Below are 13,383 nucleotides of genomic sequence, written 5' to 3' on the forward strand. Positions count from 1 at the left end.
CGCAGTATAGGAGTGTCAACCTAATAATTCTCTTACACAATAGGTTTTGGCCATGTGGGATTCCTATGAAGCTGTAATTTCAGGTCAGGAGAACCTTGGTCAGTACCAACATTGCGGTAGCGGCTGTTTGAACTCTGCCTTTTTGTGCCATGAAAATACACTGTGAACCTATGGCAATATTGCATTGAGAGACTTCAGCTACATGACATTTTGAAAAGAAGGAGATAAGCTTAATTCAGAACTTTGATTTTAAGAGAATCACTCAGCAGGTTGCTGCTATGTAATCCGAGAGCAGCATAATGTGGGGGTCTGAGACCCCGATTTCAGTAATGTATCACTTACTGAGCTATTTTTAATAGAATCAATGTTCTATCTGCAGGAAATTATCACTACAAAACTAGGTGTCTCTTGCTTCCTGGTCCAATCACACCCTCACCACTGATTGGCAGCTTTCTGTGTACACTGTACATTGACATACAACTGCCAATCAGTGGTGATCTATACAGAGCTCAGCATTCAGAGCACTGCTATAACTGTTGCAGAGAAAACAGTGATTGTATCAAAATGACAGCAAGCAGGCAAGAAAGTGGCACATCGCTGGAGTCACGATTTCAGACCCTTCATTATGCTGCTTGCAGATTACACAGTGTAAACCTGTTCACAGATTCCCTGTCAATGCCAAACATGATAGCAGTCAATATTTTTGTCAAGATATTTTGAATGACCAGTTTTTCAGTCCATGTATTCAAAGTTCCCCAGTGTCTTCAGAAGTTGTGAATTACCCTCGGAAATGTGAGCAAGATATACAGTTGTGCGCAAAAGTTTACATACCCCGGCAGAATTTTTGCTTTCTTGTCCTTTTTTTGGAGAATATGAATGATAACACCAAACCTTTTTCTCCACTCATTGTTAGTAGTTGGGTGACGCCATTTATTGTCAGACTACTGTGTTTTCTCTTTTTAAATCATTATGACCATACAAAACATCCAAATGACCCTGATCAAAAGTTCACATACCCCATTTCTTAATACAATGTATTGCCCCCTCTAACATCAATGACAGCTTGAAGTCTTTTGTGGTAGCTGTGGATGAGGTTCTTTATTTTCTCAGATGGTAAAGCTGCCCACTCTTCTTGGCAAAAAGCCTCCAGTTCCTGTAAATTCCTGGGCTGTCTAGCATGAACTGCGCACTTGAGATCTCCCCAAAGTGGCTCAATGATATTGAGGTCAGGAGTCTGAGATGGCCACTCCAGGACCTTCACTTTGTTCTGCTGTAGCCAATGACTGGTCGACTTGGCCTTGTGTTTTGATTGTTGTCATGTTGGAATGTCCAAGTACGTCCCATGCGCAGTTGCGGGCTGATGATTGCAAATTTGCCTCAAGTATTTGCTGATAACGTGCTGCGTTCATCTTTCCTTCAACTTTGACCAAGTTTCCTGTGCCTTTATAGCTCACACATCCCCAAAACATCAGTGATCCTCCTTTGTGCTTTACAGCAGGAATGGTGTTCCTTTCATCATAAGCCTTGTTGACCTCTCTCCAAATGTAACGTTTATGGTTGTGGCCAAAAAGTTCAATTTTGGTCTCATCACTCCAAATTACCTTGTTCTAGAAGTTTTGAGGCTTGTCTCTGTGCTGTTTTGCTTATTGTAGGCGAGATAGTTTGTGGCATTTGTGCAATATTGGTTTCCTTCTGGCTACTTGACCATGTAGCCCATTTTTCTTCAAGTGCCTCCTTATTGTGCATCTTGAAACAGCCACACCACTAGTTTTCAGAGAGTCCAGAATTTCAGCTGATGTTATTTGTGGGTTTTTCTTTGCATCTCAAACAATTTTGCTGGCAGTTGTGGACAACATTTTTGTTGGTCTACCTGATCATGGTTTTGTTTTTACAGATCCCCTGATTTTCCATTTGTTAATCACAGTTTGAACACTGCTGACTGGCATTATCAATTCCTTGGATATCTTTTTGTATCCCTTTTCTGTTTTATATAGCTCATCTACCTTTTCCCGTAGATCCGTTGACAATTATTTTGCTTTCCCCATGACTCACATTTCAGAAACATCAGTGGCTGGATGAAAGATGCAAGAGTCTGTCTGGATCACAGAAACTCACTCAGCTTTTATGCACACACGCTGATTACAAGCAAGCAGGTCACAGGTGAGGATGTCACCTTTAGTAGCCATTCGAACCCATTTGTATCAACTTCTGTGCATGTTATCGTGCCAAAATCACCAGGGTATGTGAACTTATGATCAGGGTCATTTGGATGTTTTGGGTTGTCATTATGATTTGAAAAGAAAAAACACCGTAGTTTGACAAGAAATAGCTTCACCCAACCACTAACCATGAGTGGAGAAAAAGTTTTGGTGTTATCATTCATATTCTCTGAAAAAAAGGCCAAGAAAGCAAAAATTCTGCCGGGGTATGTAAACTTTTGAACCCAACTGTATTAAATCTCCAGTTTTACTCTTGGTATCTGGATTTAACCTGCTATATGTTGAGCTTCTACATTAAAAAGTTGAATCACCACGAAAAACTGCTAAGCGCATTATTTAGCCCTTAGCTTTCAGGTTTTGCAGGTGGTTCGGCCAGTTGAGGTTGGTTGGCAGATTAGTTTCTCCAAAAATTGCCTCTTCGCATTCCCTACTTACGGTAATTGGTTTTATGATTCTTTGACTCTTTGGTAATATTTTTTTCATTTTACATCTAATCCAATCCATCTTATTCTTATTGTATAAGCCAATTGGTCTGCAATGTTACTGAAAACTGAAGCCATAGCCAAGATCGTGCAAAATCAGCCCAAACCAGCTCATACCTTCTTACTCCCCACTCGGACTAAAGTTCCTAAAGATGTTCCTCCTCCTCCACCACCAGTGCAACCACTGAAGAAGCCAAGAAAACAGAGACACCAGGATAAGAGTAAGAAGCCAGAGGTGCAACCTCCTCCAGTCTCACCACCCAAAGAAGAAGATGACTTTTGGGACTTCTATGATAAATCCATTTAGTAAAGTCAGACAGCAAATTGGGAAGAATTTCATAGTTACCGGTTGGCAGTCATATAACGCTGCAGCATTGGTAAATGTGTGGGGTCACAATGCAATGCGAGAAACTCGCGCCAGTCACTCGGCATTGCTGCCGGCATTCCGGACCGGAGTGTGCAGCTGCATGTCTTTCTACGCATCTGAATGCTCCGGTCCGAACTGCAGTGCCGGGTATTGATGCGAGAGACCTGCGCGAGTTTCTCGCATTGCACTCGCAAGTGTGACTCCGGCCTTACGTTGCGATCCTCGTCCAAGTTATACGGTCATCTGACTCTTCCCTTACAAGCACCACTTGAGCATTCACTGATCACTGGGTGCTCCACTGCTGGGAACCCATATGCTCAATAATTGATGACAGTCTTTATTAGGCGGCATCTTTTATTAATACAAAATTAAAATAAGTAATTAGAGGATTGTTATTTTTTTTTTTAAACCAGACAACTTCTTTGAATATAGACCGATTGTCACATTAATAATGTGAATTATTGCATTTTCCAGTGCAATCTATACATTGGATATTTGATGGGTGTTTTTGCTGACATTCATTCTTTTTGACAAGAGCTGGTTTCTCTGTTCATTAAATCTCCCATGTAGAAAATTAGAAGAATTAGTCCCACTTCATAAGATGCATTGCTATTATTTGCTGGCTCTGGACATACGGCACATCATATTGGCATAACGGTACTTGCTTCATTTTGTGGCAAAGCGAGGTAATCTCCTTGCATCATTTTGAATACTTGCACAGCTGGAAGGGCGGAATTTTCTGACACCTGCGGAGGCATTTTTGCATTTGCCGGCGCCATCTTTCTTTCTAAATTCTCTTGACTTCCACGAGCTCCAGGAAAGAAGCAATAATCTCCCACCTGCTTTAACACAAGTGGACCAGTTCCATCAGGATTAATGATCATCAAAGGTCCTTCTTGGGAGACTTTGACATCAGCTGGTGCTGGAATAGTAAAATAACCACTTTTCTTAGACTCTTGTTTATAACCATTGAGTTTCGGGTGTGTCTGTAGAGAAGGTTGTGTTTCCATATTCAATACATAACTCATTTCAGTCCTAGGGGATACAGTCTGGCAAGATGGGATGAATTCCTTGGGAAGACTGATCCTCTCACTCTGAAATTTAGGCAGCGTAGAATTATCTGACGACTCGGATTCTTTTGCGATAAAATCTGACATCGGCTGGGCACGAGTGAAAATGAAGTACGAGCTGTTCTGACCCATCCTGGAAAGATTTACAGTAGGCTGTGATATGGACGCTCCTATTAAGTCTGTAGTTCCTTCAGTTTTTGATATTTTGCAAGAGTTTTGGAGATCCTGGACTTTCTCTACCATAGGTGGAGCCATCGAGTATGAGCCCAGTGGAGAAATGCTCGACTCTGTTGGCGTCTCCACTGCTAACTCTTCTGCAACACAACATATGGATTGTGGTGATTCAATTGGACTGTGAAAAAAAACAAGTAAAAGACAAGTTTTTTAATTTTTTTTTCAATGCAAGTTCATAATAATAAGTATAGAAATTATGCACAATAATTAATATGTGGAAACTAATGTAGTTATTGTTAACCAAAAGACAACAATAAAGTTATCACATAAGTCATATTAAAAAAATAAACTTAGGGGAAAACATATTGAAGAGTTGCAAACTCTTTGTGAAATCCTGACTTTTGGTGTTCAGACAACAGTTTCAGGCAGCTCCGCCAAAATGGCCAGCGCTGAGGAGGAGTAAGGGCGGGGCGTGGTGTGGTTTCACCCGCCGGTCAAACATACATCAATTGCGGAGGCATTTCTAACATCAGAAATTATACTCTAGTCCCCAACTGGAGAAGCATCTCTGGAGAAGGAGGTGCTTGTCAGCCCTGGAGTGGTGCAGCTAATCTAAGTTCACTGACCTTAGTATTTTACTTATTAGCTGCCGTCTTCAGCATTTCCTGGCACCACTTCAGTCATTTTGTGATTGCAACTTCTGACTGACTGAAAGTGAGAGGTAACAGTCACAATCTCTAAATTCTAGATTATCAGGGCCTTGGTCTGACTCTCATAGGTCTAACATTGAGAAGTAACCACTTGATCACCCAGCAAACACCGAAGGAATACCGCAGGTCACAACCTGTAGAAGACCGACTGAAGTGGCGTCGATAAAAGAGCAAGATGGCAACTGGTAAGTATAATACTAGTTGCACCACTCCAGCCCTGCAATTAAAAAAAAGCTGGAGTGTTGCTTTAAGTAGCATTCACGTATTGATTAATTTGGAGCATCATATTTCTGCACATACCCCATTGAGACTGATGTACGAAACACCATTCTTATTGAATTATGGCCTTAGAGCTCATGTTATGTACCTTGTGGGAAGTAGATGACACATTATGACTTCACATCCTTGTGATGGTGAGACAGGGCAAAGGACAATCATTTGCTGGCCTATTGGGCCATTGAGATTACAGAGACCTATCATGGGTTCTAGAGGGTGTTCAGAGCCGGTATAAAATAGCAAGGTGTATAGGTGGGGAATGGGGATACAATTCCAAAACAAATGTTGAAAGAGAAGCCTAAAAGGTTTTACACTTCTGGAACACTGACCTATCGCCAAAAAAAGTGTCCCAGGACCCTACTCCAACCAGTGATGCAGCAGTTGTAAATAAATAGGTGACCACATCGGACTACAGCCCCGTACATTGCTTAGTACCATACATCATTAATATGTCATACCAACTCAACTCTTTAAACTATTTTTATATTTTTTGTCTATTTTTATTTACAGAAGTAGTTATTTTATATACTATTTGCTTATAATAATATACAAACCAGAAAGTGGTGCTAATAAAGCTAAGCATAACCAGAATGTGTCATTAAGAGACAGTGCCCACAGAACATTATGTTGGTGATTGCTACTATCACAGCCATGATTGTTCTCTGTCCATGAAATGACTGATGTTTTCATGCCTATATAATCTTGGCAGGGGTACGCTAACATTTGTGGAAGTTCCTTCTGTTTACTCAAGACCCCGTGTGCCCTGTGTTTGTGTTCTGTGTGCAGAACATGTGTAGTTGGCGTTCTTCAGTCGGGACTTCAGCCAACAACAGGCAATCTGCTCAACTATCTAGATAAAGGCTTCATGAAAACTGAGACCTACAACAGTGGCTTAATTTCTAACAGATGTTCATTAATGAATGTGGGTAGAGAGCACATCTTTTTCCAAGGATTCATCCAAAGCTCTTAATAGCTATTCATAAGCATAGCCTACATCTAGTCCATAAAGCCACCTGTTCAGAAAAGAGGCCAGAAAGCTGATAGTTTTCCTGGCAAAATCATTTTGCCTCAGGTCGTTTAGAACCTCTTTACCCTGAACATACTTATATTTAGCTATAAAAACGCAGTGCATACTTTTACAACCTTTTATTGCTCTAAGGCAAGGTTGGGCAATTAATTTTCCAGAGGGGCCAAATGAAAGATCGTGACTGTTGTGGAGTGCCAAACCAATAGGCTAAAATTAATTAATCTCAATATTAATATATTCATTATAATTATATTACTATTAATTGTATCGCTTAATATTGAGCAGAACTAAGTATGCTGACAACCCACTATATACTGTATGGACCTGCACTCAGCCTCCCATATACCGTAAGAACCTCCACACAGCCCCCTATATACACTATAAGTCCACACACAGCCTCTTTTATACAATATGAGACACAAAATACACCCCTATATACAGTATGAACCCCCACATTGTCCCTTATATACAGTATGAGCCCCCACATTGTCTCTTACATACAGCATATGCCCCACATAGCCTTACTGTTAGGAGTTGGATTTCTGCGTTTACTCAGCAGGGATCCAGATCCTCACATTCTGCAGTCTCCTCCTATTTATCCACTGCAGAGGAGATTGCAGAGGAGATTGCCTTGCAGAAAATCTCTCCTGAGGCTAAGTACTTCTGTCCTCTTACTGGGCATGCTCATGGGACGAGTCATGTGCTCAAGTCCCGCTCCAGTTCTCATTGGTCCATCTAAGAGATCTGGAAGCGTGCAGAAGGTCCCGGCTGCTATAAAAGGGCACATGGCTGTTCTGCCATGCGCTACTATAGGCTTACTTGCTGCTGTGTGTATGAGGACGGATGCATGATTCTGGTGACTGACTCATTTGAAACCCCTTTCCTCTGATATTATGCATGTGGATAGGGACTGAGTTAGAATCAGCGCCAGCGCTCCTCTGCTGCAACATCCACAGCTGCTAGCGTCCGACATTGCTCTTGCTCCTTGCCTTTGTCGTTTGGCGGCAGTGTCCACGCTGCGCTGCAGTAGCAGCCTCCTTTGCGTTCGCAGTTGCAACGCTGTGCACATGGTAGGTCTGGACGGACGTAGTGCCGCCATCTTGGGCTACTCCTGTGACCTTATACCGTGTGTGCGTTTTTTACTGAGTACTGTGACTACAACAGGCTCAGTCATTTATGTTTGTACTTTTTGGCATCTCTGTGAGTTAACTGAGATTGCTCTGCGCACCTGGGTGAAGTTTAACCCTGTGCGCATTTCCGCCATATTGCTCCTGCCACCACTTAGCAGCGGTTATATCACCTACTGCACGGTGGACCCCGAGCGGCGAACGCACTTTATTATTATTTTTATTTAGTGCGTTCCACCGTTCCTAGCACTTACTATGTACAGTATGAGCCCCTCACATAGCCTCCAACACATAGTATGAGCCCCTTTAGTCTCTATATATACAGTGTGAGCCCCATATAGCCTCCCTCTATTAAGTGTGAGCCCCACATTGCCTCCATATACAGCTCTGGCAAAAATTAAGAGACCACTGCAAAATTTTCAGTTTGTCTGATTTTTCTCTTTATATGTATATTTTTGAGTAAAATGTAAATGGCTCTTTTATTCTATAAACTACTGACAACATGTCTTTCAGTTTCCAAGCACTAAATTTTGTATATATTTTCAGAAAATGAGAAATAGTCAAAATAACCAAAAATGCAGTGCTTGCAGACCTCAAATAATGCTAAGAAAACAAGTTCATAATCATTTAGAAACAACAATACTAATGTTTTAACTCAGGAAGAGTTCAGAAATCAATATTTTGTGGAATAACCATGATTTTTAACCACAGTTTTCATGCGTCTTGGCATGCTTGCCACCAGTCTTTCACACTGCTTTTGGGTGACCTTATGCCACTCATGGTACACAAATTTAAGCAGTTCTTCAATGGCTTGTGACTGTCCATCTTCCTCTTGTGGACTAACCATGATTTTTAATCCCAGCTTTCATGTGTCTTGGCATGCTTTCCTCCAGTCCTTCACACTGCTTTTGGGTGACTTTGTGCCACTCTTCGTGCAAAAATGTAAGCAGTTCTTCAATGGCTTGTGACTGTCCATCTTCCTCTTGACTACATTCCAGAGGTTTTCAATGAGGTTCAGGTCTGGAGATTGGGCTGGCCATGACAGGGATTTGATGTGGTGGTCCTTCATCCACACATTGATTGACCTAGCTGTGTGGCATGGCTCATTGTCCTGCAGGAAAAAACTGTCCTCAGAGTTGGGGAACATTGCCTGAGCAGAAGGAATCAACTGTTTTTCCAGGATAACCTTGTATGCAGCTTGATTCATTCATCCTTCCCAAAGATTAACCTGCCCAATTCCAGCCATGCTGAAGCATCCCCTGTTGTGAGTTCATTTTCCCCTTCGTCACTGAGGTCTGGTGAACTCCCTATTCTGGTAAAGGAAGGTAATGAGCCTGATTATCAGGCACCTGAGCCTATTGAGGATGACTGGCTGAGTGGAGTCACGGACTGGATATAAGGCTGCCGACGCCCTTCTGCCCTGCGGGTGATTTCTCTGTGGACTTCTAGGACACCAGTCTGATTCCTGCTCCTCTAAAGCTAAGTTTTCTGCTTTGCCTGTTAGCATTGGTGTTTTGTTTTTGTTTTCCTTGCTTTTCTGGATTCTGTCATTCCCTGCTGGGGTGAGCTGAATCTCCTTTTGCCGGTTGCTCTGTCTTCAGAATATTCCTGAGTACTGACATAGCTTTTTTGAAGCCTAGCGTCTTCAGGGCCTTTTTCACTGTCAGTCTGTTGGCTCTTATTTTCATAGGGTTTTTCATGGATTGCAGACAGCAGCCTTCCTGTCCTTTTCTATCTAGTTAGCTTGGGCCCCGTCTTTGCTCAGTCTATCTTTCTGTCTGTGTTTTCATCTTGCTTCACCGTCATTATATGTTGGGGGCTGCCTATTGCTTTGGGGTCTGCTCTGGGGCAGTTTAGATTTCCCCTTTCTTTCTTTAGGCCTGTTTAATTCTCCGGCTGTGATCGAGGGGTCTAGGGCATCGTAGGAACCCCCCACGGCTACTGTTAGTTGTTGTGGATAGGATCAGGGGTCTGCAATCCGATAGCTGCCAACCTCTCTGGTTTTCTGGACTTAGCTAGCATTTCTGTTTTTGCCTCCTACGGTGACTCAATCATAACAATCCCCACATCCTCCACCAAATTTCACAGTGGGTGCAAGACACTGTGGCTTGTACGCCTCTCCAGGTCTCCATCTAACCATTAGATGACCAGGTGTTGGGCAAAGCTGAAAATTGGACTCATCAGAGAAGATTACCTTACTCCAGTCCTGTATGGTCCAATCCTTATGGTCTTTGGCAAACTTCAGCCTGGCTCTCCTTTGCTTCTCCTTGATGAAAGGCTTTTTTCTAGCTTTACATGACATGAGCCCTGCCTCTAGTAGCCTGATACGAACTGTTCTTGATGTGCACTTCACCCCAGCTGCCATTTGACACTCCTTTTGTAGGTCACTTGATCTCATCCTGCGGTTGCTGAGCAACATTCGAATAAGATAACGGTCATCCCGGTCAATGGAGAGTCGTTTTCTCCCTCTGTCAGTCTGTAGCTTTGTTGTCCCCAATGTCTGCTGTTATGATGAGTCACCGAAGGAGGAAAAAACAAAATACCAGCTAAGTCCAGAAAAACCAGAGGTTGGCAGCTATCGGATTGCAGACCCCTGAACCTATCCACAACAACTAGCAGTAGCCGTGGGGGGTTCCTACGGTGCCCTAGACCCCTCGATCACAGCCGGAGAGCTACATAGCCTAAAGACAGAAAGGGGAAAAACTAAACTGCCCCAGAGCAGACCCCAAAGCAATAGGCAGCCCCCAACATATAATGACGGTGAAGCAAGATGAAAACACTAACACAGATGGAAAGATAGGTTGAGCAAATGATGGGGCCCAAGCTAACTACATAGGACAGGATAGGAAAGCTGCTGTCTGCCATCCGCAAAAACCCTATCAAAATGAGCCAACCGACTGATAGGAAAAACTGGCCCTGAAGTCGCTAGGCTTCAAAAGACTATATCAGCACTCAGGTATATTCTGAAGACAGAGCAAAAGATCAACAGATCAGAGACAAAAATGGAATTCAGCTCACCCCCGGCCGGGGATGGCAGAACTCCCAAAAAACAAGGCAAAACAAAAACAAAACTGAAGAGTACAAAGCAGAGCAGAAAAACTTAGCTTTGAGACGAGGAATCAGACTGGTCTCCAAGAATCCAGCAGGAAAATCACCAGCCAGGAAGAAGGGCGTCAGCAGCCTTATATCCAGTCCTCAATTCCAGCCACCCAGTTATCATCTAGCTGCCCAGGTGTTTGGTAATCAGTCTCACTACCTTCCTTCACCAGAGGAGGGAGTTCATCAGACCTCAATGATGAAGGGAAAAATGAACTCACAACAGTAAAATGGAATTCAGCTCACCCCCGGCCGGGGATGGCAGAACTCCCAAAAAACAAGGCAAAACAAAAACAAAACTGAAGAGTACAAAGCAGAGCAGAAAAACTTAGCTTTGAGAGGAGAAATCAGACTGGTCTCCAAGAATCCAGCAGGAAAATCACCAGCCAGGAAGAAGGGCGTCGGCAGCCTTATATCCAGTCCTCAATTCCAGCCACCTAGTTATCATCTAGCTGCCCAGGTGTTTGGTAATCAGTCTCACTACCTTTCTTCACCAGAGGAGGGAGTTCATCAGACCTCAATGATGAAGGGAAAAATGAACTCACAACAGTCTGCTGCTTGACCTTGTTGTAATGGACTGCCATCTTAGAAATTTTAAAGATGGAGACAACATGACGCTCACTGTATCCCTTTGCTAGTAAAGCCAGAATTCAGCCCTTCTTTTCCTCACTCAAGACTTTTCTTTTCAACTTCTTTGGCATGGGTAAAAATTATTTTTTCATTCCTGTTACTTTTGGGATATTACTAGCACTTGTTTTGCCATCCAGCTTGTCCTATTGCAAGAGGATTGTTAACATCACAGCAGGGTTTTTTTTATACTTTCCTTCATTAAATAAGATTTTCTTACACAAATCTGTTTTACTATTTTAGAGAAATCCATAATAGAAATTACATGCTAATGAGATGCAGGTGCAGCGGGCGGGCACTGCTCTTACAGCTCGTGGGCACTGCACTTACAGCTCACCAGCCTATTTCCCTATTCCCTGCCCACCACTGGCCTCCTGTCTCTGATTGACAAATGACTTATGTATAGAGATGATCGAACCTCAACTGTAAGGTTTGGGGCTCGTATCAGACATCTGGTGTCCAGTGCTGAACGTCGAACATGGACTTTTCTCGGAAGTCTGTATTAATGTTCCGAGTTCGGATGTAGAGAGAGAGAGACTTTGGCAGCCCCCTAGCCCTTACTAGGACCATTTTACAGCACAAAAGTTTGGGTCACCATTAACTTTATGGTGTTCGTGTTTGGAATCAATTTCAGGTAGAGTACCCGAACAGAACTTTGGACTAAAATTTTGTCGAACCCAAAGATCCATGGGTTCTCTCATCCCTACTCATGTGTCAGTGACCTATAAGTCAAAGACAAAAGGAAGGCAGTGGGTGGGAGAAAGGCATAGAGGCAGTAGACCTGTAACTGCATTGCCCGCCCACAGCACCTGAACCATATTAGCATACAGTTTTAACTAGGAATTTCTCTAAAACCGCTAAATGCATTTCTACAAGAAAAGATAAGTATTTACTCAACGTTAGAGTGCCTTTACATACATGCCATTAGTTGGGGTACAAAATCTTTTTGATAAATTCCCTTTAATGTCCAATGAGTCCATCAGGTAAGCTATCTTTAAGGGTCCATTTAGAATGCAATATTATTGTGAACGAGTGTCACTGGGAATGCTTCTTGCCGATAATCTTGCAGTGTAATCAGGCTGCCAATTACCAGTCAAATGAGCAAAATGATCCTTCATTAAGTGCAATGATTTTTTTGTGCTGTAGAAAAGATCATTGTTCTTGGGAATGCATTGTTCTGAGAAAACAGGACCTATGATGCCGAGAACAATGGAAGCCTATGTGCACAGAATGACCTATTACAGATCGTTTACTGCACATCTGAAGCGCAATCTGCTTGTGTCAACAGGGTATTCCACGATATTCAATTGGTAAATATTTATTTGCGGTGGTTTAAAGGGTGGTACAAGCCCACCTTTACTCGTAGTTTTAGTGGTGACTTTTTGTTTTTTTACAGTTGATTCTTATTGGTTTTGATACAATTTTAAGGACATATATGGGTGGATTAAAGCATCACTGACTGAGTACTATAAGTATGTGTGATCGATAACTTACATACTCCTTCATGTATGTTTGTGTTCATCATTATATGACATATGTGTACTGGGTGGTGGAATATTCTTTATCATTTTTGCCATCAGTTCTTTATGACTGTTGTGCTTTTATGAAGTATATTTTTGGAATTTGTCTTTTCGTATTGAATCATACTACATATTTATTTTTCACGCGTTTGGTTGATTAATTATTACACAGCAAAGCCACATGCATGGAGCGTCACAAAGGCACAAGTGATAATATGCCCTAAGCTTTCCGCGTGGCACTGTATGGTGTCTCCACCACCACAGCAAGGCATATGAGTGGGCAATCTCCAGATGTCAACATCTAATAGTGAAGACATATGATGGCATGAAGCTATGGATGTCCTCTTAGGTATCTGTATAACTATTACACACCTGTCTTAGCTATCTCGGGCTCCGCTTCATTCACCTCAATACGCTGCCCTTTGTTGTGCTCCACATTTTTACAGATTGCCCGGCATGGTTCAGTGATGTCATCTCCCTTATTCTATTTAAGGCCTATTTAGATACACACCTGTGTCTTGTGATTGAGACTCTAGAGTTCCATTTGTGGTTTGCTCCATTACCTGTACTTCCTCTGTTTTCAACTTGCATGCACCCCTGCTGATTTCTCCTCCATCTGTTTGACTGCTTCTGAGATTGCAAATAGTCCATGTTCTCGACTCCACGGGTCCTATGAGAAGCTTCACCA

General features: G+C 42.5%; 2 protein-coding genes across 2 annotated transcripts in view; one reads left to right on the forward strand and one right to left on the reverse strand.

Moving 5' to 3' along the window:
* The window catches only part of CIMIP4 (ciliary microtubule inner protein 4), a 42,531-nt gene extending 39,399 nt beyond the window's left edge, over nucleotides 1-3,132 (forward strand). The window contains exon 5 of the mRNA XM_073574358.1: nucleotides 2,743-3,132. Coding sequence (XP_073430459.1) covers nucleotides 2,743-3,008 — 266 coding nt within the window. The 3' untranslated portion in view covers nucleotides 3,009-3,132. The remainder of the gene's footprint in view (nucleotides 1-2,742) is intronic.
* A 264-nt stretch (nucleotides 3,133-3,396) lies between these two features.
* Nucleotides 3,397-13,383, reverse strand: part of CSF2RB (colony stimulating factor 2 receptor subunit beta) — a 115,626-nt gene continuing 105,639 nt past the window's right edge. The window contains exon 14 of the mRNA XM_073574356.1: nucleotides 3,397-4,490. Within this exon, the coding sequence (XP_073430457.1) occupies nucleotides 3,710-4,490 (781 nt within the window). The 3' untranslated portion in view covers nucleotides 3,397-3,709. The remainder of the gene's footprint in view (nucleotides 4,491-13,383) is intronic.

Source organism: Dendrobates tinctorius, unplaced genomic scaffold (assembly GCF_039654945.1).
Source record: "Dendrobates tinctorius isolate UK_male_01 unplaced genomic scaffold, ASM3965494v1 ptg000038l, whole genome shotgun sequence".
NCBI lineage: Eukaryota > Metazoa > Chordata > Amphibia > Anura > Dendrobatidae > Dendrobates > Dendrobates tinctorius.